General features: G+C 43.0%; 1 protein-coding gene across 4 annotated transcripts; it reads right to left on the bottom strand.

The window, feature by feature from the left end:
• Positions 1 to 1310: 1310 nt before the first annotated feature.
• On the bottom strand, positions 1311 to 19626 carry LOC120300649 (ammonium transporter Rh type A-like). Of its 4 annotated transcripts, XM_039326947.1 has the most exons (4): positions 19509 to 19548; positions 16823 to 16968; positions 10996 to 11123; positions 1311 to 2808 (listed from the first exon to the last, which is right to left on the bottom strand). In XM_039326947.1, exon 4 carries the CDS (start codon positions 2779 to 2781, stop codon positions 1360 to 1362), a length of 1422 nt encoding a protein of 473 aa, XP_039182881.1. In that variant the 5' UTR covers positions 2782 to 2808; positions 10996 to 11123; positions 16823 to 16968; positions 19509 to 19548; the 3' UTR covers positions 1311 to 1359. The 4 variants fall into 4 exon arrangements, with proteins under 4 accessions (XP_039182881.1, XP_039182880.1, XP_039182883.1 ...); XM_039326946.1 differs by lacking the exon at positions 16823 to 16968 and having other exon boundaries at positions 19509 to 19626; XM_039326949.1 differs by lacking the exons at positions 16823 to 16968; positions 19509 to 19548 and adding an exon at positions 13299 to 13411.
• Between the last annotated feature and the right edge of the window lie 4416 nt (positions 19627 to 24042).

Raw genomic sequence — 24042 nt, 5'->3', positions numbered from 1 at the left:
GGCAGAAAAGCTGCCTATAGGGGTAAGTCCTCGACTAACAACAATAATTCAGCCTGTCCTTACGGTCATTAAGTGGCTCAAGAAGTGTGGTGGCTCACAAGATTAGGACACTTGTCTGATAATCAGCAGATCTGCGTTTGAGAGCCGGTTGAGGGATGGGGCGAGCTCCTGTCACACATTCCAGCTCCTGCCGGCCCAGAAGTTTGAAAAGGGGTGACAGCGAGTAGGTAAATGGGTACCACTTTGTTGGGCAACCTGACGGGGATGTGAAAGGAGGCCCCAGTTGGTCATCCCTCGTGCAATGGTGATGTCACAGTTCGATCTTTTCAACCTGGAAGTGCTTTGGTGTTCCCGACACAACTCTAGTACTGTGTTTCCCTGAAAATAAGACTTAACCGGGAAAAGAAGGCCTAGCATGATTTTTCAAGATGCTTGTAATATAAGCCCCACCCCAAAAATAAGCCCCAGTTAAGATCATCAGCCACACCAGGGGTAGGCAACCTTGTCTCTTTTATGACTCGTGGACTTCAACTCCCAGAATTCCTGAGCCAACCATGCTGAGGGGAAAGGGAGAGGTTTCCAAGCTGAGCCATGCTGGCTCAGGAATTCTGGGAGTTGAAGTCCATAAGTCATAAAAGAGCCAAGGCTGCCTACCCCTGAGCCAGATGGATACGTTTAGTACCTTATTTTCCAGAAGATAAGCCTTAACTGGAAAATAAGCCCTTTTGGAGCAAAAATTAATTTTTTGCTCTTATATTCGGGGAAACACGGGGTAGTAGTAGCACTGGGTCATGTGACTGCCCAATCTGACCACCTTTTTTGCTGCAATTGTGAAAGGAACATGAGGGTCATAAGGCAAATACCACAGTCGTTAAGCAAATCCATTGTAAGCTACGGGGTGGGGATGAGGGTTATTGCTGGAAATTGGAAGTAAATGCAAAAACATTGTAGGTAAGTGACATGACGTCAGGGCACTGCAAATAACCCTAAACGTGGGACATTTTCCCTGGTGCCCAAAATGGAGTCACACGACTGGGAGGAACATGGTGATTGAAACTTTAAATCTGAGTCACGAGTCCCTTTGAGGAGGGTGTTGTAACTTTGAGCAGTTGCTAAGCGACGGGTCATAAGTCAAGGGTTACCTATATGCAGTGAGATATAAAAAGCCGAGTTTCCCGTTTGTAAGGGGAGATTTTTGGTCACGGATTCCAAACTAACCCTCTCCACATTTAGCAGATCCCATCTTCTCGATCATTGATCAGAGGAATCTCCACAGGGGAGGGGCCTACATGAAATCTAGCTTGTACTGATTGTACTACATGGAGGAATTTTATTGCAGCAGGGATAAATAAAAGGCAATCAAGCTTTGCTCTTCAGTGGCATCTGAAGGTCTCCGTCCGCTTGGTCCACATTCACGTTCTCAAGGGGCTTCTGGATTTGAAAATAAAGCTCATCGTCAAAGCAGAATTGGTCAGGAGGCTGGGCTAAGAAGGGGAGTTTTAAAAGCAAGCCCGTGAGATAGCCTCCTACGAGGGACACAACGACCGAGAGGCCGAGGCCTACAGCTTGAAAAAGAGCCTGTTCTGAAGTGCTCCTTCCCAGCCTTTCTCCAATGAAGGTGGTCTCCACGGTGGCATTTTGCAACGGTGGACTCCGCGCGGGGAAGACATGGTAAAGCTGGTGTCCGTAGGCTTCATCTGGGACTATCAAAATGGCCACGATCCCAGCTAGGGCTCCAAGGATGCCTGGAAGACCATGAAGGTTGTGGATCCCACACTGGTCTTGAAGATGGACTTTGTTGGCCAAGAACGGGGTCATATATTTGAAGCCAAGGATGCAGACTAGAGATGACAGGATCCCCAAGAGAAATGCCCCACCTGGACCGATGGCCATGTCGGCTACTGTTCCGATGGCCACCCCTCCAGCCAAGGTGGCGTTCTGTAGGTGGCCCATGCTGATTTTGCCCTTCTTCTCCAGAAGGCTGGAGATAGCAAACGTGGTCAAGACGCTAGCGCTGAGCGTAATCCAGGTGTGTAGCACGGCCCTATGTTGGGCATCACCTGGATGGACAAGAACAGAAACAAAACTGGGCCAGAAGACCCAAAGGAATATGGCGCCCACCAAGGACAGAAGATCAGAGATGTAAGAGGGAGTGTCCTTGGGGTGTCTCGTCTGGAGTCCTGACCGGTACAAAGCTAGGGAGGCCCCCAGACCAAAGTAGCAAGAAAAGACATGGACGGTGACAGTTCCTCCAATGTCCACTGCTTGGAAGTAGCTTATAATTAGCCACTCACAAGCTACGTAGAGGGGCACCTCAAAGAAGCCCATGAGGAGAAGCTGGATGGGACTGGTTCGGCCCAAGATGGCCCCTGCAGAGATGAGGACAGTCACAGTGGCAAACTCCGCAGTCAGAAGGTTGTAGAGGCCTAGATGGATCTTTCCATCGTGGTAATGATAGATGAACCCCTGCACGATCAGAGCCCACTGCACAGAGAAGTTGGACAACAGGAAGTTGTAGGCCACAGCACTGACCCCGTAGCCTTTCATAAACGCCAGAAGCAAACCGAGGCCAACCAACAACATCAACTGGATGTCTTGGAAGAGAGAGAACAAGACATAGAGCTGGTTATCAGCTGGGTCAACGTCAGCAGGCTGGCGGGCAGCATCCGTGTGCCGGTCGTATGTTGTGAAGAGCACAAAGATGAAGAGGAGGGCACCTTGAAAGACAAAGAGCAAGACGGGCAACCGGCAACGGAGGCTGGTGGAGAAGAGTTTGGACATGTTCCACTCAGCAGGTCCGAGACGAACCTGTGAAAAAGCAACAAGAAGACGCAAAAATATTAACAATTTTGAGAAGGCTATTGCAAAGGTCTTCCAACTTGTGGTCGACTCTGGACTTTTCAAACATCCACCAGACTCAACCTTGCAAAGCCGAGGGATTTCTGCAAGTAGTACAGGAGGTCCTCGACTTCAAACAGTTCATTTAGGGACTGTTTGAAGGTACTATGGCACTGAAAAAAGTAACCTATGACCAGTTACTTACGACTATTGCAGCATCCTCATGATCACCTGATCAAAATTTTGACACTTGGCAACTGGCATGTACTTATGACGGTTGCAGTGTCCCAGGGTCACGTGATCCCCTTTTGCGACCTTCTGACAAGCAAAGTCAATGGGGAATCCAGATTCACTTAACAACCATGTCAAATCAACCTTTATTGTCAAAGTGCAATATGTGTACAATGAGATTGGCTGAGCCTCTGCTAAATTAACCAGATTCCCTTAACAACTGTGGCAAGAAAGGTCGCAAAACGAGGCAAAATTCACTTAACGAATGTCTCGCTGAATAAATGTCTCGCTTAGCAACAAAATTTGGGGCTCCGTTGTGATCGTAAGTCGAGGACTACCTGTACCCCCCCCCCCAGCTCAGAGTTTCTCACTCGAGGTGTGGACTTCAACTCCAAGAATTCTTCAGCCAGCCATGCTGTCAGGCTGTAAAATTGATGGCAGGAGAACTGTACTTTCAAAACCATGAGATTCTGTTAATGTAGCTTTACAGTAAAATAGAATTAGCTTATTTGGCTGGGTTTAGTGTCCGATGCATCTGGTAAGGCTGACAGTAGCAGAAAATAAAAAGAGGTCATTTCTGGCGTGCAGAATTGTCCTTTCTGCTTGTATAATGACACTTACATGAGGCACTTAATCTCCGACGTTAAACATTAACCAAAGATTGAATCCACTTGTAGGGAAAAATTTAACTTGTTTCTTGAGCAAGCTTCAGAAAATTGCAGAGATGCCTTTTTGGACCAACTATCAAAAATGTCACAATATGCGGCAATAAAACTGTCCTCCACATTCCTCACTGTATTGGTCCAAAGATATGGACTTTAGCCAGATTTCATGACGGCAATTTCTGAATAAATAAAGCTTTTAACCACAGGTTGTTGAGCCCTAATCAAACAAAGGTAAAGGCGATTTTCGGTATTGTTTGCCATCGATATATTAGCTGATCTTGCTGAATCTTTTTTTTTTTTAAAAAAAAAGAAGTTAGAACGTTCAATTACATAGAAAAATGAAATCTGGTAGGAAACCATAAATACACCCATTCAGGGTAAACCACAGTCGCTATCAAGACAGGGTATATTTGTTTGAGAAGCACAAGGCAGTTTTTTAAAAAATTATTTATTTTTATCCCACCTGTATTGTTTTTATAAATAAGCTGGAGAACATACCTTATGCCCCTTCTTCGTTCTATTTTCCCCACAACAGTAACCTTGTGAGGTAGTGAGATTAGGCTGAGAAAGTGATCGGCCCCAAGTCACCCAGCCGGCTTTCATGCCTAAAGTGGGACTAGAACTCACCATCTCCTGGTTGAATGGCCCAAAGTCACCCAGGTAGCTTTCATGCCTAAAGTGAGACTAGAACTCACTGTCTCCTGGTTGAATGGCCCAAAGTCACCCAGCTGTCTTTCATGCCTAAAGTGGGACTAGAACTCACCGTCTCCTGATTGAATGGCCCAAAGTCACCCAGCTGGCTTTCATGCCTAAAGTGGGACTAGAACTCACCATCTCCTGGTTGAATGGCCCAAAGTCACCCAGCTGGCTTTTATGCCTAAAGTGGTACTAGAACTCACCGTCTCCTGGTTGAATGGCCCAAAGTCACCCAGCTGGGTTTCATGCCCAAAGCAGGACTAGAACTCACAAACTCCTGGCGATTGGGCCAAAGTCACCAAACTGTGATGCCTAAGGCAAGTCTAGAACTCACAGTCTCCAGGTGATTGATCCAAAGTCACTCAGCCAGCTTTCACATTTAAGGAGGGACTAGGACTCATATTCTCCTTTTTCCTAGCCTGGTACCTTAACCAGTTGACCAAATTGTCTCTCTCCTACAGAGAGGATGCCCTCTCCTTTATTAGACATGGTTCAACTGGAGAGTATCAAAAACTGAGAAGAACCCTTGGAGATCTTCTAATCCTCAGTCAACCTTGACCGACGGCCGTGCAAATTTAGACATCCCTCTCTAAACTTTCCACCTGTCCACTTTTGTCCTAATCTTGGATGCTAGAAGGCTAGGAAGAATCCATCCATGTTACACATACTTTTCTTTGAAAATCTGGATTCACGCATTCATACATTTAGCCTTCAAGTTAAGGTCACCTAACCATAACCGACCAGATTTTACAATTTTATTGTAATTGGCAATCTTCAACAAAAGATTGCTGGCAATCTTCAACAAAACCATTGTAAAAATGGGCAGATGACCTTGGGATGCCATAAACGGCTGTAAAGTATAGGTTTACCATACACCGCTTAGAGATGTAATAAATAAACAAATAAATAAACAAACCAATAAATAACTGCAGCCATTTTGCTGAGTGTTCAAAGTGAAGTCACATGACCATGGGTGGGATGGGGGGGGGGACTCTCAGAACCTCTGATTCAGGTGTCTTAAATCCCCTTTTTCAGGCAGGTTGGATCTTCCAACGGTTGCTAAGCCACTGGTCGTAAGCCGAAGACTACTTGTCCGTGGGTTTCAAAACTCCCCCGCCCCACCGTCTCTTTCTGCTCTTTGTTCTCATTGCTGATGTTTTAGAGTTTAACAACCACAGCTGGGGAATATATATATATATATATATATATATATATATATATATATATATATATATATATATATATATATATATACTGTATATTTGAGCCAGCGAGACAAATAAGATTGCCCTGCCCAATGCAGGCAGTCCAGATGTGACAAAGATGGCTGCTTTTTTTTTTTTAAGTTAAACCAAACCACAGAGTTGTAGTCAGGACCCCATAGATGGAGTTTGGAAATGTTTAACTTCTCTGAGCTCTTTCTTTCCATATTATTCCTTCCTTTCGTATGACTTTAGGGAAGTGAACCATAGTAGCTATCACCTTCATCATCATCATGGGATTCCTAGAGGGGCTCCATATCTGTAAGGCCCCTCTAGGGCTTTGACTCTATGCCTCATCATACAAGCCAACTGATGGGGAGATTAGTTAAGCCTAAACCAGGCAACTTGAAGACTGGTGGACTTCAGTTCCCAGAATTCCTCAGCCAGCTATACCAAGTTTGGAAACTCTTAGCCCAGGGGTGGGGAGCCTTGGCTCTTTTATGACTTGTGGACTTCAACTCCCAGAATTCCTGAGCCAACATGGCTCAGTTTGGAAATCTCTTCCTTTCCCCTCAGCGTGGATGGCTCAGGAATTCTGGGAATTGAAGTCCACAACTCATGAAGCCCTCAGGGACCCTTTGGGGCTAACCCTACTTCTTTTTGCTTCCAATGGCATCCAATACAACTCACAACCATTCAGTTAGCAACTGTTCGAAGTTACAACGGCACTAAGAAAAAAGGGACTTAAAACCAGTACTCACATTTATGACCGTGATAGCATCTCCATGGTCATGTGATCAAAATTTGGGCGCTTGGCAACAGGCATGTAATGGTGGCATCCCAGGGTCATGTGATTGCCCTTCACCACTTTCTCAGCCAGCTTCCGACCACCAACATCAAGCTGTATTCGTTTAACGACCGCGTGATTCACTTAGCGGCAGTGATTTCCTTAACAACCGTGGCAAATAGGTTTACAATTGGGCATGGCTCACTGAACAATGGCTTTGTTTAATGACAGAAATTGCAGTCATAAGTCGAGGACTATCTATACAACATATTTGCCCGATAGTCGTGTTTATTTGTAAAATTGATTGGCCCCTTCTCTTATCCAGGGTAAACGGTGGGCGTCTTACAATCATAACTAACCTGAATCTTGACCCACTCAAATAAAGCCACAGTGTGTATTACACAATGTTGTGTATCTATGGAGATTCTCAGTCATCCAGGTATGGTTTTTTTCCTCAGGAGGCAACTGGATTTTCTTGTTTTTCTTTTTTATTTTTCGCTTCTCATCCAAGAAGCTTCTTCAGCTCTGACTGGATGGTGGGGAGCAAGCAATATAAGTCCTTCCAGTAACTGTGAGAGGGATCTTGGAGTTTTAGTGGACAATCAGTTAAATATGAGTCAACAGTGTGCAGCAGGAGCCAAAAAAAAAACCCCAACACAATCCTAAATTGCATTAACAGGGATTCACTCAAGATCAAGTGAGGTACTAATACCACTCTATAAAGCAGTGGTTCTCAACCTGTGGGTCGGGACCCCATTTGGGATCGAACGACCATTTCACGGGGGTCGCCAAACAAAGCAGTCCGCCATTTTTTCCCCCTTTTCCTTAGCTGTGCTACTCCCTTTTATTCTATTGGTTTTTGAAAGCCAATAAAATAGACTCTCTTGAATAGAGTCTAATTCTATTGGCTTTCAAAAGCCAATAGGAATTGTCCAGGCTGTCTCTGCCCTGCTGAGCCTACCAAAAGTCCCATTCTGCAAACAGTGCTGCACCAGTTGAGTAGTCCTCGACTTACGACCGGTTGAGTAGTCCTCGACATACGACCGGCTGGGGATTGCGGCATTAAAAAGGTTGAGAACCACTGCTATAAAGCCTTAGTAAGGCCACACCTAGAATACTGCAATCAATTTTGGTCTATCTTCCTGGGCTCCAAGATCACCACAGATGGGCACTGCAGCCAAAAAATTAAAAGACACTTGCTCCTGGGGAGGAAAGCTATGGCAAATCTAGACAGCATACTAAAAAGCAGAGACATCACCCTGCCAACAAAGGTGTGTATAGTCAAGGCCATGGTTTTCCAAGTTGCAATGAATGGCTGTGAAAGTTGGACCATAAGAAAGGCTGAGCACCAAAGAATGGAGGCCTTTGAACTCTGGTGCTGGAGAAGACTCCTGCGAGTCCCCTGGTCTGCAAGGCGATCCAACCGGTCAGTCCTAGAGGAGATCAACCCCAACTGCTCTTTAGAAGGCCAGATCCTGAAGTTGAAACTCAAGCACTTTGGCCACCTAATGAGAAGGAAGGACTCACTGGAGAAGAGCCTAATGCTGGGAAAGATGGAGGGCAAGAGAAAAAGGGAACGACAGAGAATGAGATGGCTGGATGGAGTCACTGAAGCAGCAGGCGTGAGCTTCAATGGACTCCAGAAGATGGTAGAGGACAGGAAGACCTGGAGGAACATTGTCCATGGGGTCATGATGGGTCGGACACGACTTGGCAACTAACAACAACGACACGCTACAGAAAAGATGTCGAGACTCTAGAAAAAGTACAGAGAAGAGCAACAAAGATGATCGGGGGATGGAGACTAAAATATATGAAGAACGGTTACAGGAACTGGGCATGGCTAGTCTAGTGAAGAGAAGGACCAGGGGGGACATGATAGCAGTCTTCCAATATTTGCGGGGCTGTCCCAGAGGGGAGGGGGTTAACCTATTCTCCAAAGCACCTGAAGGCCAGACAAGGAATAAAGGATGGAAACTGATCAAGGAGAGACTCAACCTGAAAATAAGGAGAGATTTTCTGACAGTGAGAACAATCGACCAATGCAACAGATTGCTTTCAGAAGTTGTGGGAGCTTCATCACTGGAGGCTTTCAAGAAGAGGCTGGACTGTCACTTGTTAGAAATGGTGTAGGGTCTCCTGCTTGGGCAAGGGGTTGGACTAGATGACCTCCAAAGTTCTATTCTATTCTATTCTATTCTATTCTATTCTATTCTATTCTATTCTATTCTATTCTATTCTATTCTATTCTATTCTACAATCTGTTTTCTATTCTATTCTACTCTATTCTATTCTATTCTATTCTATTCTATTCTATTCTATTCTATTCTATTCTATTCTACATTCTGTTTTCTATTCTATTCTGTTCTATTCTACAATCTGTTTTCTATTCTATTCTATTCTATTCTATTCTATTCTATTCTATTCTATTCTATTCTATTCTATTCTATTCTATTCTACAATCTGTTTTCTATTCTATTCTATTCTATTCTACATTCTGTTTTCTATTCTATTCTGTTCTATTCTACAATTTGTTTTCTATTCTATTCTATTCTATTCTACAATCTGTTTTCTATTCTATTCTATTCTATTCTACAATCTGTTTTCTATTCTATTCTATTCTATTCTACAATCTGTTTTCTATTCTATTCTACAATCTGTTTTCTATTCTACTCTACTCTATTCTATTCTATTCCATTCTATTCTATTCTATTCTACATTCTGTTTTCTATTCTATTCTGTTCTATTCTACAATCTGTTTTCTATTCTATTCTATTCTATTCTATTCTATTCTACAATTCTATTCTATTCTATTCTATTCTATTCTACAATCTGTTTTCTATTCTATTCTATTCTACAATCTGTTTTCTATTCTATTCTACAATCTGTTTTCTATTCTATTCTATTCTATTCTATTCTATTCTACAATCTGTTTTCTATTCTATTCTATTCTATTCTACAATCTGTTTTCTATTCTACAATCTGTTTTCTATTCTATTCTATTCTACATTCTGTTTTCTATTCTATTCTGTTCTATTCTACAATCTGTTTTCTATTCTATTCTATTCTATTCTATTCTATTCTATTCTATTCTATTCTATTCTATTCTATTCTACAATCTGTTTTCTATTCTACTCTACTATTCTATTCTATTCTATTCCATTCTATTCTATTCTATTCTACATTCTGTTTTCTATTCTATTCTGTTCTATTCTACAATCTGTTTTTCTATTCTATTCTATTCTATTCTATTCTATTCTATTCTATTCTATTCTATTCTATTCTATTCTACAATCTGTTTTCTATTCTATTCTATTCTACAATCTGTTTTCTATTCTATTCTACAATCTGTTTTCTATTCTATTCTATTCTATTCTATTCTATTCTACAATCTGTTTTCTATTCTATTCTATTCTATTCTACAATCTGTTTTCTATTCTACAATCTGTTTTCTATTTTATTCTATTCTATTCTACATTCTGTTTTCTATTCTATTCTGTTCTATTCTACAATCTGTTTTCTATTCTATTCTATTCTATTCTACAATCTGTTTTCTATTCTATTCTATTCTATTCTACAATCTGTTTTCTATTCTATTCTACAATCTGTTTTCTATTCTACTCTACTCTATTCTATTCTATTCCATTCTATTCTATTCTATTCTACATTCTGTTTTCTATTCTATTCTGTTCTATTCTACAATCTGTTTTCTATTCTATTCTATTCTATTCTATTCTATTCTATTCTATTCTACAATCTGTTTTCTATTCTATTCTATTCTACAATCTGTTTTCTATTCTATTCTACAATCTGTTTTCTATTCTACTCTATTCTATTCTATTTTATTCTATTCTATTCTATTCTATTCTACATTCTGTTTTCTATTCTATTCTGTTCTATTCTACATTCTGTTTTCTATTCTATTCTGTTCTATTCTACAATCTGTTTTCTATTCTATTCTATTCTATTCTACAATCTGTTTTCTATTCTATTCTATTCTATTCTACAATCTGTTTTCTATTCTATTCTACAATCTGTTTTCTATCTACTCTACTCTATTCTATTCTATTCTATTCCATTCTATTCTATTCTATTCTACATTCTGTTTTCTATTCTATTCTGTTCTATTCTACAATCTGTTTTCTATTCTATTCTATTCTATTCTATTCTATTCTATTCTATTCTATTCTATTCTATTCTACAATCTGTTTTCTATTCTATTCTATTCTACAATCTGTTTTCTATTCTATTCTACAATCTGTTTTCTATTCTACTCTATTCTATTCTACTCTATTCTATTCTATTCTATTCTATTCTATTCTATTCTATTCTATTCTATTCTATTCTATTCTATTCTATTCTATTGGTTCCTGAATGGTCCTAACGCCTTCGAAGAAAAACAAGAAACTCCAATTGCATACTTTACACCGGGGTGAGGAACAATGGCCCCTTTACGACTTGTGGACTTCAACTCCCAGAATTCCCGAGCATAGCTGGCTCAGGAATTCTGGGAGTTGAAGTCCACAAGTCATAAAGGGGCCATCGATTCTCACCCCTGCTTTACATAAATGCTCACCCTTCCGGACTCAGTGGATTTCAGCTACTCCTTACAGTTGCGCCCTCTTCGCCAATTACAAATTCCTCGGTGTAGTGCAGTAGTGTTACTCCAGTAGTCGTTGTGTGTCCTTTGGAGTCACTTGGGTGCTGTTGCAGGAAAAGGAAGTCAGAAGTTAGTACTCCGAAAAAACTCTAACTTGATTTTTTATAAGGCAAGGAAGGTATTTATTTCATATGGACCTGAGTTCCGCTATGGGGTTAGTAAAACTGTCTGTCCACCTTTGACAATGCCCCACCATTCAAAGGAGTTAGGAAATGCATCTTGCCGATGTCCCACTTCTTTTATAGGTTGCAATCCAGAAGGAGATCCTTGGGCCTGGGTTGGAGTTAAATTGTAACTTTTATTGATTATTGCAACGCAACCCACAAAGCCAACCCTAACCCTGAGAACATTTCCCAGTGACCTATCCCCACAGTAACAATCTTCTCTGATTTTCTTTTTTTCAAGGCACGTATGAGATGGTTTCCATCTGGAAGCTAAAACATATAAAGAACGGTTGCTGAAATTGGGTAGGTCTAGGCCAGGGATAGGCAACCTTGGCTCTTTTATGACTCGTGGACTTCAACTCCCAGAATTCCTGAGCCAGCATGGCTCAGCTTTGAAACCTCTCCCTTTCCCCTCAGCATGGCTGGCTCAGGAATTCTGGGAGTTGAAGTCCACGAGTCATAAAAGAGCCAAGGTTGCCTACCCCTGGTCTAGAGGCTAATGAAAAGAAGGACCAGGGGTGATGTGATAGCACTGTTCCAATCTCTCAGGGGCTGCCCCCAAAAAGAGGGAGTCAAGCTATCCTCCAAAGCACCTGAAAGCAGGACAAGAAGCAACGGATGGAAAGTCATCAAGGAGAGAGAAGCAACCTGGAACTGAGGAGAAATTTCCAGCCAGTGAGAACAATTGCAGGTGGTTTACTTACAATAGTTCATGTAGTAACTATTTGAAGTTACAATGGCACTAAAAAAAGGGACTTACGACCATTTTTTACACTTATGACCCTCCATGATCACGTGATCAAAATTCAGACGTTTGGCAACTGACTCATCTTTGCGACTGTTGCAGTATCCCGGGGTCACATAATCCCCTTTGGTGACCTTCTGATAAGCAAAATTATTTGGGAAGCCAGATTCATTTAACAACCCTATTACTCACTTAACAACCCCAGCGATTCATTTAACAACCATGGCAAGAAAAGTCGTAAAATGGGGCAAAATTCACTTAACAACTGTCTCCTGTAGCAACAGAATTTTTAGGGTCTTGAGTCAAGGACAGCCTGCAATTAGTGGAACCGCTTGCCTCCAGAAGTTGTGGGTGTTCCATCACATGGACAGCCACTTGTCTGAAATGCTATAGGGTGTGAGCAGGGGGTTGGGCTAGAAGACCTCCAAGGTCCCTTCCAATTCTGGTGATTATGGATTCTTTAGATGTGAAGGAGCCTTCCTTTAGAGAAACTCTTAAATTCTCTTAAAGGAGCATTTCAAAAGGCCTCTGTCAGGGCAGTGGCATGAAAAAGGCCCATCCAGATGGTCACCAGCATCTTTGTTGCGCATTAAAGGAGCCAGATGTTCTTTTGCTGCTTCTGCTTTGGCAGTTACACTAATTTCCATGGGGGCATTTCTTAAAGAGGTGGCCTCTTTCTTGAAGCCTCTAATAAATAGGGCAGATGTGCTGCATTCAGCGTGGGTCAGAATGATGACTTCCAGAGAAAATCTGGAGTGTGTGGAGCTATCATCACTACCGTTATCCTATAATAACAACAGCAACAACAATAATAATTCTATTCTATTCTATTCTATTCTATTCTATTCTATTCTATTCTATTCTATTCTATTCTATTCTATTCTATTCTATTCTGTTCTGTTCTATTCTATTCTATATTCTCTTCTCTTCTATTCCATTCTATATTCTATATTCTATATTCTATATTCTATATTCTATATTCTCTTCTCTTCTCTTCTCTTCTCTTCTCTTCTCTTCTCTTCTCTTCTCTTCTCTTCTCTTCTCTGTTCCAGGGGTGTCAAACTCACAATGTCACGTGACATGTTACGACGTATCACGACTTTTTCCTCATTGCCAGAGCTGGGGTGTGCCTGGTTTTGGCATGACGTATCCGGTCTGCAGGCCGGCAGTTTGACACCCCTGTTCTGTTCTATTGTAATAATAGAGTTGGAAGGGAACTTGGAGGTCTTCTAGTCCAACCCCCTGCTCAGGCAGGAAACCCTATAACATTTCAGATAAAATCCTTAGTTATAGATATGCAGAGAACAAACCTTAATTTTTTCCTGGAGGAATCTGTAACAGGTTGTCACCCCAATTTTGATCTCCTGTTTGCCATAAAGGCTGCTGGGGGTATCCTCCCTCGACTGTAAAGGAGACGGCAGTCAAAATATATACCATAGACAGTCCTCGAGTTACAACCACCATTGAGACCAACATTGATGTTGCTAAGCGAGATGGTTGTTAAGTGAGTTTTGCCTCATTTTACAACTTTTCTTGCCACAGTGGTTAAGTGAATCACTGCAGTTATGTTAGTAACATGGTTGTTAAGCGAATCTGGCTTCCCCATTGACTTTGCTTCTCAGAAGGTTGCAAAAGGCGATCATGGGACTTGGGACAGTGCGACTGTCATAAATATGAGTCTCAGTTGCCAAGCATCTGAATTGTGATCACGTGATGATGGGGATGCTGCAACAGACGTGAAGTGTGAAAAACGGTCCTAATTCGTCTTTTTTTTCAGTGCTGTTGTAATTTGGAGCCGTCACTAAATGAACTGCATACGTCTAAGCCAGGGGTAGGCAACCTTGGCTCTTTTATGACTTGTAGACTTCAACTCCCAGAATTCCTGAGCCAGCCATGCTGAGGGGAAAGGGAGAGGTTTCCAAGCTGAGTCATAAGCACAATAAAATCCCTTCAAGGGAAAAGGGAGAGCTGAGCCATGCTGGCTCAGGAATTCTGGGAGTTGAAGTCCATGAGTCATGAGGGGACCATAGTTCCCCCATGCTGGCTCAGGAATTCTGGGAGTTGAAGTCCACGAGTCATGAGGGGACCATAGTTCCCCCATGCTGGCTCAGGAATTCTGGGAGTTGAAGTCCACAACTAAGCTATTCTCCAAAGCACCTGAAGGCAGGACAAGAAGCAATGGGTGGAAACTAATCAAGGAGAGAAGCAACCTAGAACTAAGGAGAAACGTCCTGACAGTGAGAACAATTAATCAGTGGAACAACCTGCCTCCAGAAGCAGTAAATGCTCCAACACTGGAAGTTTTTACGAAGAGACTGGACAGCCATTTGTCCGAAATGGTGTAGGGTTTCCTGCCCGAGCAGGGGGTTGGACTAGATGACCTCCAAGGTCCCTTCCAACTTTACTATTATTATTATTATTATTATTATTATTATTATTATTATTATTATTATTATTATAAGAGAGCCAAGGTTGCCTAGCCCTGCCTAAATGACTGAATTTTGATCACGTGATCGTGAGGAAAAAATATTTAAATATTTAAACCAGGGGTCTTCAAATTTGGCTCTTTTATGACTCGTGGACTTCAACTCCCAGAATTCCTGAGCCAGCCTCACTGAGGGAAAAGGGAGAGGTTTCCAAGAATTCCTGAGCCAGCCATGCTGAGGGGAAAGGGAGAGGTTTCCAAGCTGAGCCAGGCTGGTTCAAGAATTCTGGGAGTTGAAGTCCACGAGTCATAAAAGAGCCAAGATTGCCAACCTCTGGTCTAAGTGCTATTGCTATTGCTATTTTAAGCACTTGGAGGGAAACCTTGAGTGAAAATCCTAGGGCTGAACCAGTGGTGGGATTCAAATACGTGAACAACCGGTTCTCTGTGTGGATGCCACTTCTGGAAGTCGGTTCTGGGCCTGGGCAACCAAAAATTAGCTACCAAACCGGTGTGAATTGGCTGAATCCCACCCCTGGGCTGAATGCTCGAATGGAAAGAAATGACAGGAAAAAAAATCCTGAAAATGCTGAACTTTTTCCATCAGTGCCCAGAAAGCTCCACCTACAGAACTAGAGCTGAGCTTGACTCAGAGAGACGTTACCTTAATTGCTGATCGGGCATAAAGGGGACATTGAGATGACCCAAATAAAATGCCTTGTCATGATTCTCTATCAGGCAGGGCTTGCAAGAGGACAAAGTCCCACCTGCCTTTTGAAGACTGGTGACCTAATCAGAAAAAGGAAGACTATTGAATGACAGGGGGGAAGTGAACTCCTAAGCCAATTTTTCCTGGCCTCTCCAGGACGTTTCTCCTCCAAATATTAACCAGCCCTGACCCTGATTACTTGTTCAAATTCAGACCAGGTTTTCTGCGTGTCTCCCGAAAACCTGGGCTGAATTACAACCATTCGTTTAGTAACCGTTCAAAGTTGCAACGGCACTCAAAAAGAAAATGACTTACAAGCGTTGCTTGCACTTAACAGCCTTCACAGTATCCCCACGGATCATCGGATCAAAATTTGGCCATTTGGCCAGCAGTATCTGTTTTCTTGCAGCATCTTGGGGGTCACGTGATCTCCACTTGCAACTTTCCCAGCTGGCTTCTAACAAGCAAAGTCACTGGGGGAAGCCGGATTCATTTAACAACCATGTAATTCACCTAACTGGTTGACTCAGCCTTCCATCCTTCCGAGGTTGGTTAAATGAGGACCCAGATTGTTGGGGGGCAGATTGTTGGGGGGACTTTGTAAGCCGCTTAGAGAGGGCTGGAAAGCACTGTGAGGAGGTATATAAGTCTAAGGGCTATTGCATTTACTAACTGTAGTGATTCACTTAACTGTGGAAAAAATGACCTTGGAAGGATGGAAGACTGAGTCAACCTTGAGCCCATCAGGACTGAACTCTTGGTAATAGAATGGAGAGTTAGCCTGCATACTGCATTCTGATAGATAGATAGATAGATAGATAGATAGATAGATAGATAGATAGATAGATAGTTAGATAGATAGATAGATAGATAGATAGATAGATAGATAGATAGATAGATATAGGATAGGATAGATAGATTGATACATAGATAGAGATAGGATAGGATAGGATAGGATAGGATAGGATAGGATAGGATAGGGTAGATAGATAGATAGATAGATATAGGATAGGATAGGATAGATAGATTGATACATAGATAGAGATAGGATAGGATAGGATAGATAGATAAATAGATAGGAAAGATAGAAAGAGATAGATAGATAGATAGATAGATAGATAGATAGATAGATAGGATAGATAGATAGATAGATAGATAGATTGATACATAGAGATAGGATAGATTGATAATAGATAGATAAATAGATAGATAGATGATAGATATAGATGGATGATAGATAGATAGATAGGATAGATAGATAGATAGAGATAGGATAGGATAGGATAGATAGATAAATAGATAGGAAAGATAGAAAGAGATAGATAGATAGATAGATAGATAGATAGATAGATAGATAGATAGATAGATAGATAGATAGATAGATAGATATAGGATAGGTAGGATAGGATAGATAGATTGATACATAGATAGAGATAGGATAGATTGATAATAGATAGATAAATAGATAGATAGATGATAGATATAGATGGATGATAGATAGATAGATAGATAGATAGATAGATAGATAGATAGATAGGATAGATAGATAGATAGATAGATAGATAGATAGGTAAGATGGATAGATGATAGCAATAGCACTTAGACTTATATACCGCTTCACAATGCTTTACAACCCTCTCTAAGTGTTTTACAGAGTCAGCCTGTTGCCCCCAACAATCTGGGTCCTCATTTTTACCAACCTTGGAAGGATGGAAGGCTGAATCAATCTTCAGCTGGCCAGGATCGAACTGCTGGCAGTCGGCAGAGTTAGCCTGCAATGCTGCATTAAAACCACTGCACCACCACAGCTCATCAACCCCCACCGTTAATCTTGCACAACATCTTTCTGGGGAATACGAACACAAGTTTATATAATTAATTCCACCTTTCCTAAAGCCCAGTCCCCCCCCCCCGCATTTGACATTTAATTAGCATTTATCGTTACAGAGAAAGCCCCACATTTTGCGAATGCGAGTGTTCAACGTCCCAGCTCAAAATCGGTGAACAAAGACAAATTCTTTTATAGAGTTTATAATCTATAATATTGATTGGTAATCTTTTAAACCTTTTATAGATAGCAGTTCCCTCCTTTGAGGAAGGCCTTTGCCCAGTGGTGGGATTGAAATACCTGAACAACTGGTTCTCTTATGGCTAGAACAGAGTTTTGGAAGTGGCTGGTTAGAAGAAATATTAGGTGAACATGTTGATTTTAAACCTGAACTTTTTTTTACTAGGTATAATGCCTGAAAAGATTAATAAGCAGAGTTTATTCTTAATTTTACACATCACTACAGCAGCGAGAATAATCTTCGCACAATACTGGAAGAACGAAGAATTGCCATCAGAAGAAGAAATAATTAGGAAAATATTGGAATGTGCAGAGATGAACAGATTAACTATGAGATTGAAAGATAAAGAAGACACGGACTACTACCAAATTTGGGGTCTATTTTATTGTTGGGTTAGAGCAGTGGTTCTCAACCTGTGGGTCAGGACCCCATTTGGGGTCGAACGACCATTTCACAGGGGTCGCCAAACAACGCAGTCCGCCATTTTTTTCCCCTTTTCCTCAGCTGTGCTACTCCCTTTTATTCTATTGGCTTTTGAAAGCCAATAGAATAGACTCTCTTGAATAGAGTCTAATTCTATTGGCTTTCAAAAGCCAATAGGAATTGTCCAGGCTGTCTCTGCCCTGATGAGCCCGCCAAAAGTCCCATTCTGCAAACGGTGCTGCACCAGTTGAGTAAGTCCTCGACTTACGACCGGTTGAGTAGTCCTCGACTTACAACCGGTTGGGGGTCGCAGCATTAAAAAGGTTGAGAACCACTGGGTTAGAGGAAAGAATGAAGGATTAGGAACTGAATATGTATTAGCATAACTAATCCCAGACAAACTCGTTGATTGAAAAATTAACATATGTATACAAAAGAAAATCAATAAAATCTTTATTTAAAAAAAAGAGTTTCGGAAGTGGCATCCACGTACTTCCGGCGGGCCGTTCTAGGCCTGGGAGGCCTCCTCCAGACGTCTGAGGCCTAGAATGGACATCTGGAAGTGGCATCCATGCACTTCCGGCGGACCATTCTAGGCCTGGGAGGCCTCCTGCAGGCCACTGAGGCCTAGACTGGACTTCTGGAAGTGGCATCCATGCACTTCTGGCAGACCATTCTAGGCCTGGGAGGCCGCCGAGGCCTAGACTGGACTTCTGGAAGCAGTGTGCATTCAGTCAGTTCTCCGAACTCAGCAAAATTTAGCTATCGGTTCTGCCGAACCAGTGCGAACCAGCTGAATCTCACCACTGTCTTTGCTCAATGATTGACAGCTGGTTTGCATTGCTTCTGTATTCCCAGCTATTCATAAAATTGGCTTGGAATTCAGACCTGCACAGCTCAACTTGCAGCCTAATTTTGACATTTATTGCAATGTAAACACATGTTTAAGTTGCACAAGTTTTGACCTGTCTTCCTCTCTTTCTCACCCTTATCATACAAAGAGCACCTCGTAGCCCAATGCTTTCAACATGGTGGTGTTTATGTGTTTGTTTTTATTTATTTGGGAGGTTTATCTTAAGCAAAGGCCTCTGGACAGCCATCTGTTTTACAATAGCCAGAGGCATGGTGATGTTATTGCAAACAAATGGACAGGGTACTGCTTTTCTTTTTGTGATAGTTGGCAACATTGCATGCCTGCTGCATGAATTTTAAAGCACATTCTCCCCTCTCTTTATAGATTTAGACCTTTTTTTAAAAAAAATAATACAACCTTTATTATTTTTTATAAATAACTCAAGGCAGAGAGCATGCCTCATTCCACCTGCGATTTTCCCCACAACAATCCTGTGAGGTCATTTGGGATGAGAGAAAGGGATTGGTCCAAAGCCACCTAGCTGGTTTTCATGCCTAAGGCAAGATTAGAACTCACCATCTTCTGGTGATTGGCCCAAAGTCACCCAGTTGGCTTTCATGCCTAAGGCAGTGGACTCATTGTCTCCTGGTGATTCGCCAAAGTCACCCAACCAGCTTTCACACCTAAGGCAAAACTAGAACTCACCGTCTCCTGGTGATTGGCCCAAAGTCACCCAGCCAGCTTTCATGTCTAAGGCGGGACTAGAACTCATGTCTCCTGGTGATTGGCCCAAAGTCACCCAACCCAGCTTTCATATCTAAGGCAGGACTAGAACTCACCGTCTTCTGGTGATTGGCCCAAAGTCACCCAACTTGCTTTCATGCCTAAGGCAAAACTAGAACTCACCGTCTCCTGGTGGTTGGCCCAAAGTCACCCAACTCAGCTTTCATGTCTAAGGCGGGACTAGAACTCACCGTCTCCTGGTGATTGACCCAAAATCACCCAGCCAGCTTTCATGCCTAAGGCAAAACTAGAACTCACCGTCTCCTGGTGATTGGTCCAAAGTCACCCAGCCGCTTTCATGCCTAAGGCGGGACTAGAACTCACCGTCTCCTGCTTTCTAGTCTGATGCCTTAAAGACTACCCAACTCTCTTTCTGCTTCCCAACCCACCACTCATGATGCATACATACCAAATACACCCTTCAGAACCTCTTGCTTTAAAATGCCAACGGTGGCAGCTATGCTTTACGTACCTTCTACTCCACTGGAGTGTTTTTCTACCTATCCTATTAAGTCAGGTAAAACAAGTTTCTGCCAGCTTCTGGCTGGATTTCAGAAACCATCCTTGTATCTGGAATGCGCCTTCAGTATTGTCAACCCAGTGGGGAGAGGCAAGAATAATGTTCTCCCCTCCTTCTAATTCAAATACAAATGTCCATATTTTCTGCTTTATAAAAGGACGGCAGTTCTTAACTGAAGCACGGTGCTATTTCCCAGTGCAGCTGGCTGATATTTCTAAAACAACGTTTTTCAAGAAACTTTAAGCTGTAGGGGCTGCAATTCCCAGAAGTCCCCAGCCAGCAAATATGGACTTCAATTCCCAGAATGTGATTCTCCAAAGCACCAGAGGGAAGGATGAGAAACAACAGATGGAAACTGATCAAGGAGAGAAGCAACCTGGAATTAAGGAAAAACTTCCTGACAGTGAGGACAATTAATCAGTAGAACAGTTTTGCCTCCAGAAATCGTGGCCGCTCCATCACTGGAGGTTTTTAAGAAGAGACTAGAGCAGGGGTGTCAAACTCAATTTTATTGAGGGCCGCATCAGCATTGTGGTTGCCCTCGGAGGTGTATGCGTGGCCAGGATGGGTGCGGCCAGAGTGGGTGTGGCCTATTGGGTGGGCATGGCCAGCTCTACATCGTTCGCTTCAAGAGTGCCTGTGGGGGCCTGGGCAGGAGTGGAAAAGATCTGAGGGTCTCTGGCAGAAGGGGGGAGGGGACCAGGGCAAGCGCCAAGGCATGGTCCACTGGAGGAGCCTCACTGCCTGCTGAAACCCCTCCGTCGGAGCCCATCAAGCCAGATATGTGAAGTAGGCGAGGGCCATTTGCTGGCCACTTCCAGGCGATGGTGCATTTCTTCATTCCTCACAAAGGGTGACCCCTCCCCAGCATGCACCCAGGGGGCGGGGCCAACACAGCAGGGGCTGGTTCCTCGCTGTTTCCAGACGGCCTTGTGGAGCTAAGACTGAGTGCATTTCAGCATAGATGGCCACCACAAAATTGTACATTGGCTCCTGGCTGGCCTGGGTCAGGGCCAAGGCAGCGGGGGCCGTTCCCTTACTGTTTCCAGGATGGCTTCGCAGGCCACATGAAACCACTTCACGGGCCACATCTGGCCCCCGGGTCTTGTGTTTGACATTTCTGGGCTAGAGATATTCACCTGTCTGAGAGGACATAGGTTCTCCTGCTTGAGCAGGGGGCTGGACTAGAAGACCTCCAAATTCCCTTCCAGCTCTGTTCTATTCTAATCCACCTTGCAGGGAAATTGGACGAGTGAATAGATTTCCCCTTTGTTCCGGTTGAAAAAGCAGGATGCAAATCCGAGTCCAACAGCCGTAGACATATACTTCAATGCAATAACCAGCATCTTATTCCTATTGTTTACCCAGACCTCGGGTTTTTTTGACAGTGGCGCTAGGCAGGAAGGGACCTCATTCACATCAATGGACTCACAACTCCTTGAAACCCAGCAGGGCCTTTTCATGTGGCTGTCATAACACCTCGCACACCTTGGCTGCTCTTGAAACAATTCCTGGGGGGGAGAAGGTTGGGGGGAGCAGGAATCAGACCTGGTCAGGATTCGGAGACAGAGACCGTGAGAAAAATCTCAGGGCTGCAGGCTAGACTGGGAAGTTGAAAGGCCATCCGGGAAGAAAGAAAGAAAGCAAGCAAGCGCTCTCTCTCTCTCTACTCTTGCCAAGAAAACCCTAGGGACATCTTCCTGCAGTCTGCAGCCGCCGAGAGGAGAGAGACATGAGTTTGTTTGTTTTTTTATAGACGCCACCAGTGCATGCCGAAAAATGGCTTTGGCACGTTCGTGTCTCCCTGGAGGGTCCAGCTCAGGGCTGCCTGGGCCCTTTCCAGAACGCGTTTTTCCAAAAAGCCAAATCTAGCCTCATGTTTTTCCAAAAAGCAACATCTAGCATTGCATTCCCCCCCCCCAAAAGCTAAATCTAGCATTGTGTTTTTCAAAAAAGCCAACTCTAGCATCGTGCTTTTCCCCACAAGCAACATCTAACATTGTTTTTCCAAAAAATCCAATCTAGCATTGTTCTTTTTCCTAAAAGCAACATCTAGCATCGTGTTCCTCCAAAAAGCCAACTCCTAGTGTGCTTTTCCAAAGAGTCCAATCTAGCACCGTGCTTTTCTCCAAAAGCAACATCTAGCATTGTGTTCCTCCAAAAAGCCAAATCTAGCACTATGTTTTTCCAAAATGCAACATTGCATTTTTTCCAAAAAGCTAAATCTAGCATTGTGTTTTTCAAAAAAGCCAAATCTAGCACCGTGCTTTTCTCCAAAAGCAACATCTAGCATTGTGTTCCTCCAAAAAACCAAATCTAGCACTATGTTTTTCCAAAATGCAACATCTAGCATTGCATTTTTTCCAAAAAGCCAAATCTAGCATCGTGCTTTCCCCCAAAGCAACATCTAACATTGTCTTTTTCCAAAAAATCCAATCTAGCATTGTGCTTTTTTCCCAAAAAGCAACATCTAGCATCGTGTTCCTCCAAAAAGCCAAATCTAGCGCTGTTTTTCCAAAACGCAACATCTAGCATTGCATTTTTTCCAAAAAGCTAAATCTAACATTGTATCTTTCCAAAAAGCTAAATCTAACATTGTATCTTTCCCAAAAAAATCCAATCTAGCATCGTGCTTTCCTCCAAAAAGCAACATCTAACATCGTGTTCCTCCAAAAAGTCAAATCTAGCATGTTCCTGCAAAAAGCCAAATCTTGCGTGCTTTTCCAAATAGCCAAATCTAGCATCGTGCTTTCCCCAAAAAGCAACATCTAGTATCGTATTCTTCCAAAAAGCAATATCTAATGTTGTGTTTTTTGGGGAAAAAAATTCCAATCTAGCATCGTGCTTTTTCCAAATGCCCAAATATATCGCCCAGTAGAGCAAAGGAAGCATCCTCACGACACAAAAGAAATGATGAAGCTTAGGCTGAATCATGAACGCCCTAGCTTGCAGGTCTGTTACTGCCTCTCTCAACCTGCTGATCCCCTCCCAACAGGGAGAATCATAGAATGTAGACCCATAGGGCTCAAAGAGACCGTGGAGGTCTTCTAGTCCAACCCCCTGCTCAAGACAGCAGACCCTACCATCCCAGTCAAATGGCTGTCCAGTCTCTTCTTGAAAACACTCACAACGTCTGGAAGCAAGCTATTCCACTGGTTGATTGTTCTCACTCTCAGAAAATTCTTCTTCCTTCTAAGGTGGATTTCTCTTTAATGATTCCCCACCCCATTACTTCTTGTCCTCAGCCCCCCTTTCTCTATGACATAATAGCTAAGGGGCTGCCACAAAGAAGAGGGAGGGTCAAGGTATCCTCCAAAGCACCTGAAGGCAGGACAAGAAGCAACGGATGGAAACTAATCAAAGAGAGAAGCAACCTAGAACAGTGGTGGCAAACCTATGGCACGGGTGCCAGAGGCGGCACCCAGAGCCCTCTCTGTGGGCACGCGTGCTGTCGCCCCAGTCCTAGGCCTTCAGCTGGGTTTTATAAAACCTTTTCGCTGCCGTGTGCAAAAAAAAAAAAGTTCAATTTCAACTTCTCGCGGGAAAAAAAAGATCTTGCAAAGTTGGAATTGATTGATTGAACTTTTTAGTCCCACCCAGTCTGCCGTGACCACCGCAGCCACGCCCACCCAGTGGGCCATGCCCACCCAATTGGCCATACCCAACCAATGGGCCACACCCAACCAATGGGCCACACCCACCCGGCACTCAACGATGCATAAGTGAGTTTTGAGTTGCAGTTTGGGCACTCAGTCTCTAAAAGGTTCACCATCACTGACCTAGAACTTAGGAGAAATTTCCTGACAGTGGGAACCATTAACCAGTGGAACAAGTTGCCTCCAGAAGTTGTGGGTGCTCCAACACTGTAAGTTTTTAAGAAGAGACTGGACAGCCATTTGTCTGAAATGGTATAGGGTTTCCTGCTGGAGCAGGGGGTTGGATTAGATGCCCTCCAAGGTCCCTTCCAACTCTGCTATTCTGTTATCATATCCCCCCAATCCTTCTCTTCCATAGGCTAGCCCAGGGGTCTTCAAAGTTGGCCTTTTATGACGTGGACTTCAACTCCCAGAATTCCTCAACCAGGCACGCTGGCTGAGGAATTCTGGGAGTTGAAGTCCACAAGTCATAAAAGGGCCCAGTTTGAAGACCCCTGCGCTAGACATATGTAGCTCCCTCAAACCATTCATCCTATGATTTAACGATTTGATTTACAATTTAAGGACCAGAGCACTCCAAAGCTTCCCTCAGCCAAATACTAGTGGCTGCTGTCCC

Source organism: Crotalus tigris, unplaced genomic scaffold (genome assembly GCF_016545835.1).
Source record: "Crotalus tigris isolate CLP2741 ecotype Arizona unplaced genomic scaffold, ASM1654583v1 scf7180000024347.1601321, whole genome shotgun sequence".
Classification (NCBI taxonomy): Eukaryota; Metazoa; Chordata; class Lepidosauria; order Squamata; family Viperidae; genus Crotalus; species Crotalus tigris.
This window is presented reverse-complemented; position numbering and strand designations above follow the sequence as displayed.

What these genes read in the sequence shown, in the direction of transcription:
- LOC120300649 (XM_039326946.1), bottom strand. Translation starts at nt 2,781, where the DNA reads ATGTCCAAACTCTTCTCCACCAGCCTCCGTTGCCGGTTGCCCGTCTTG.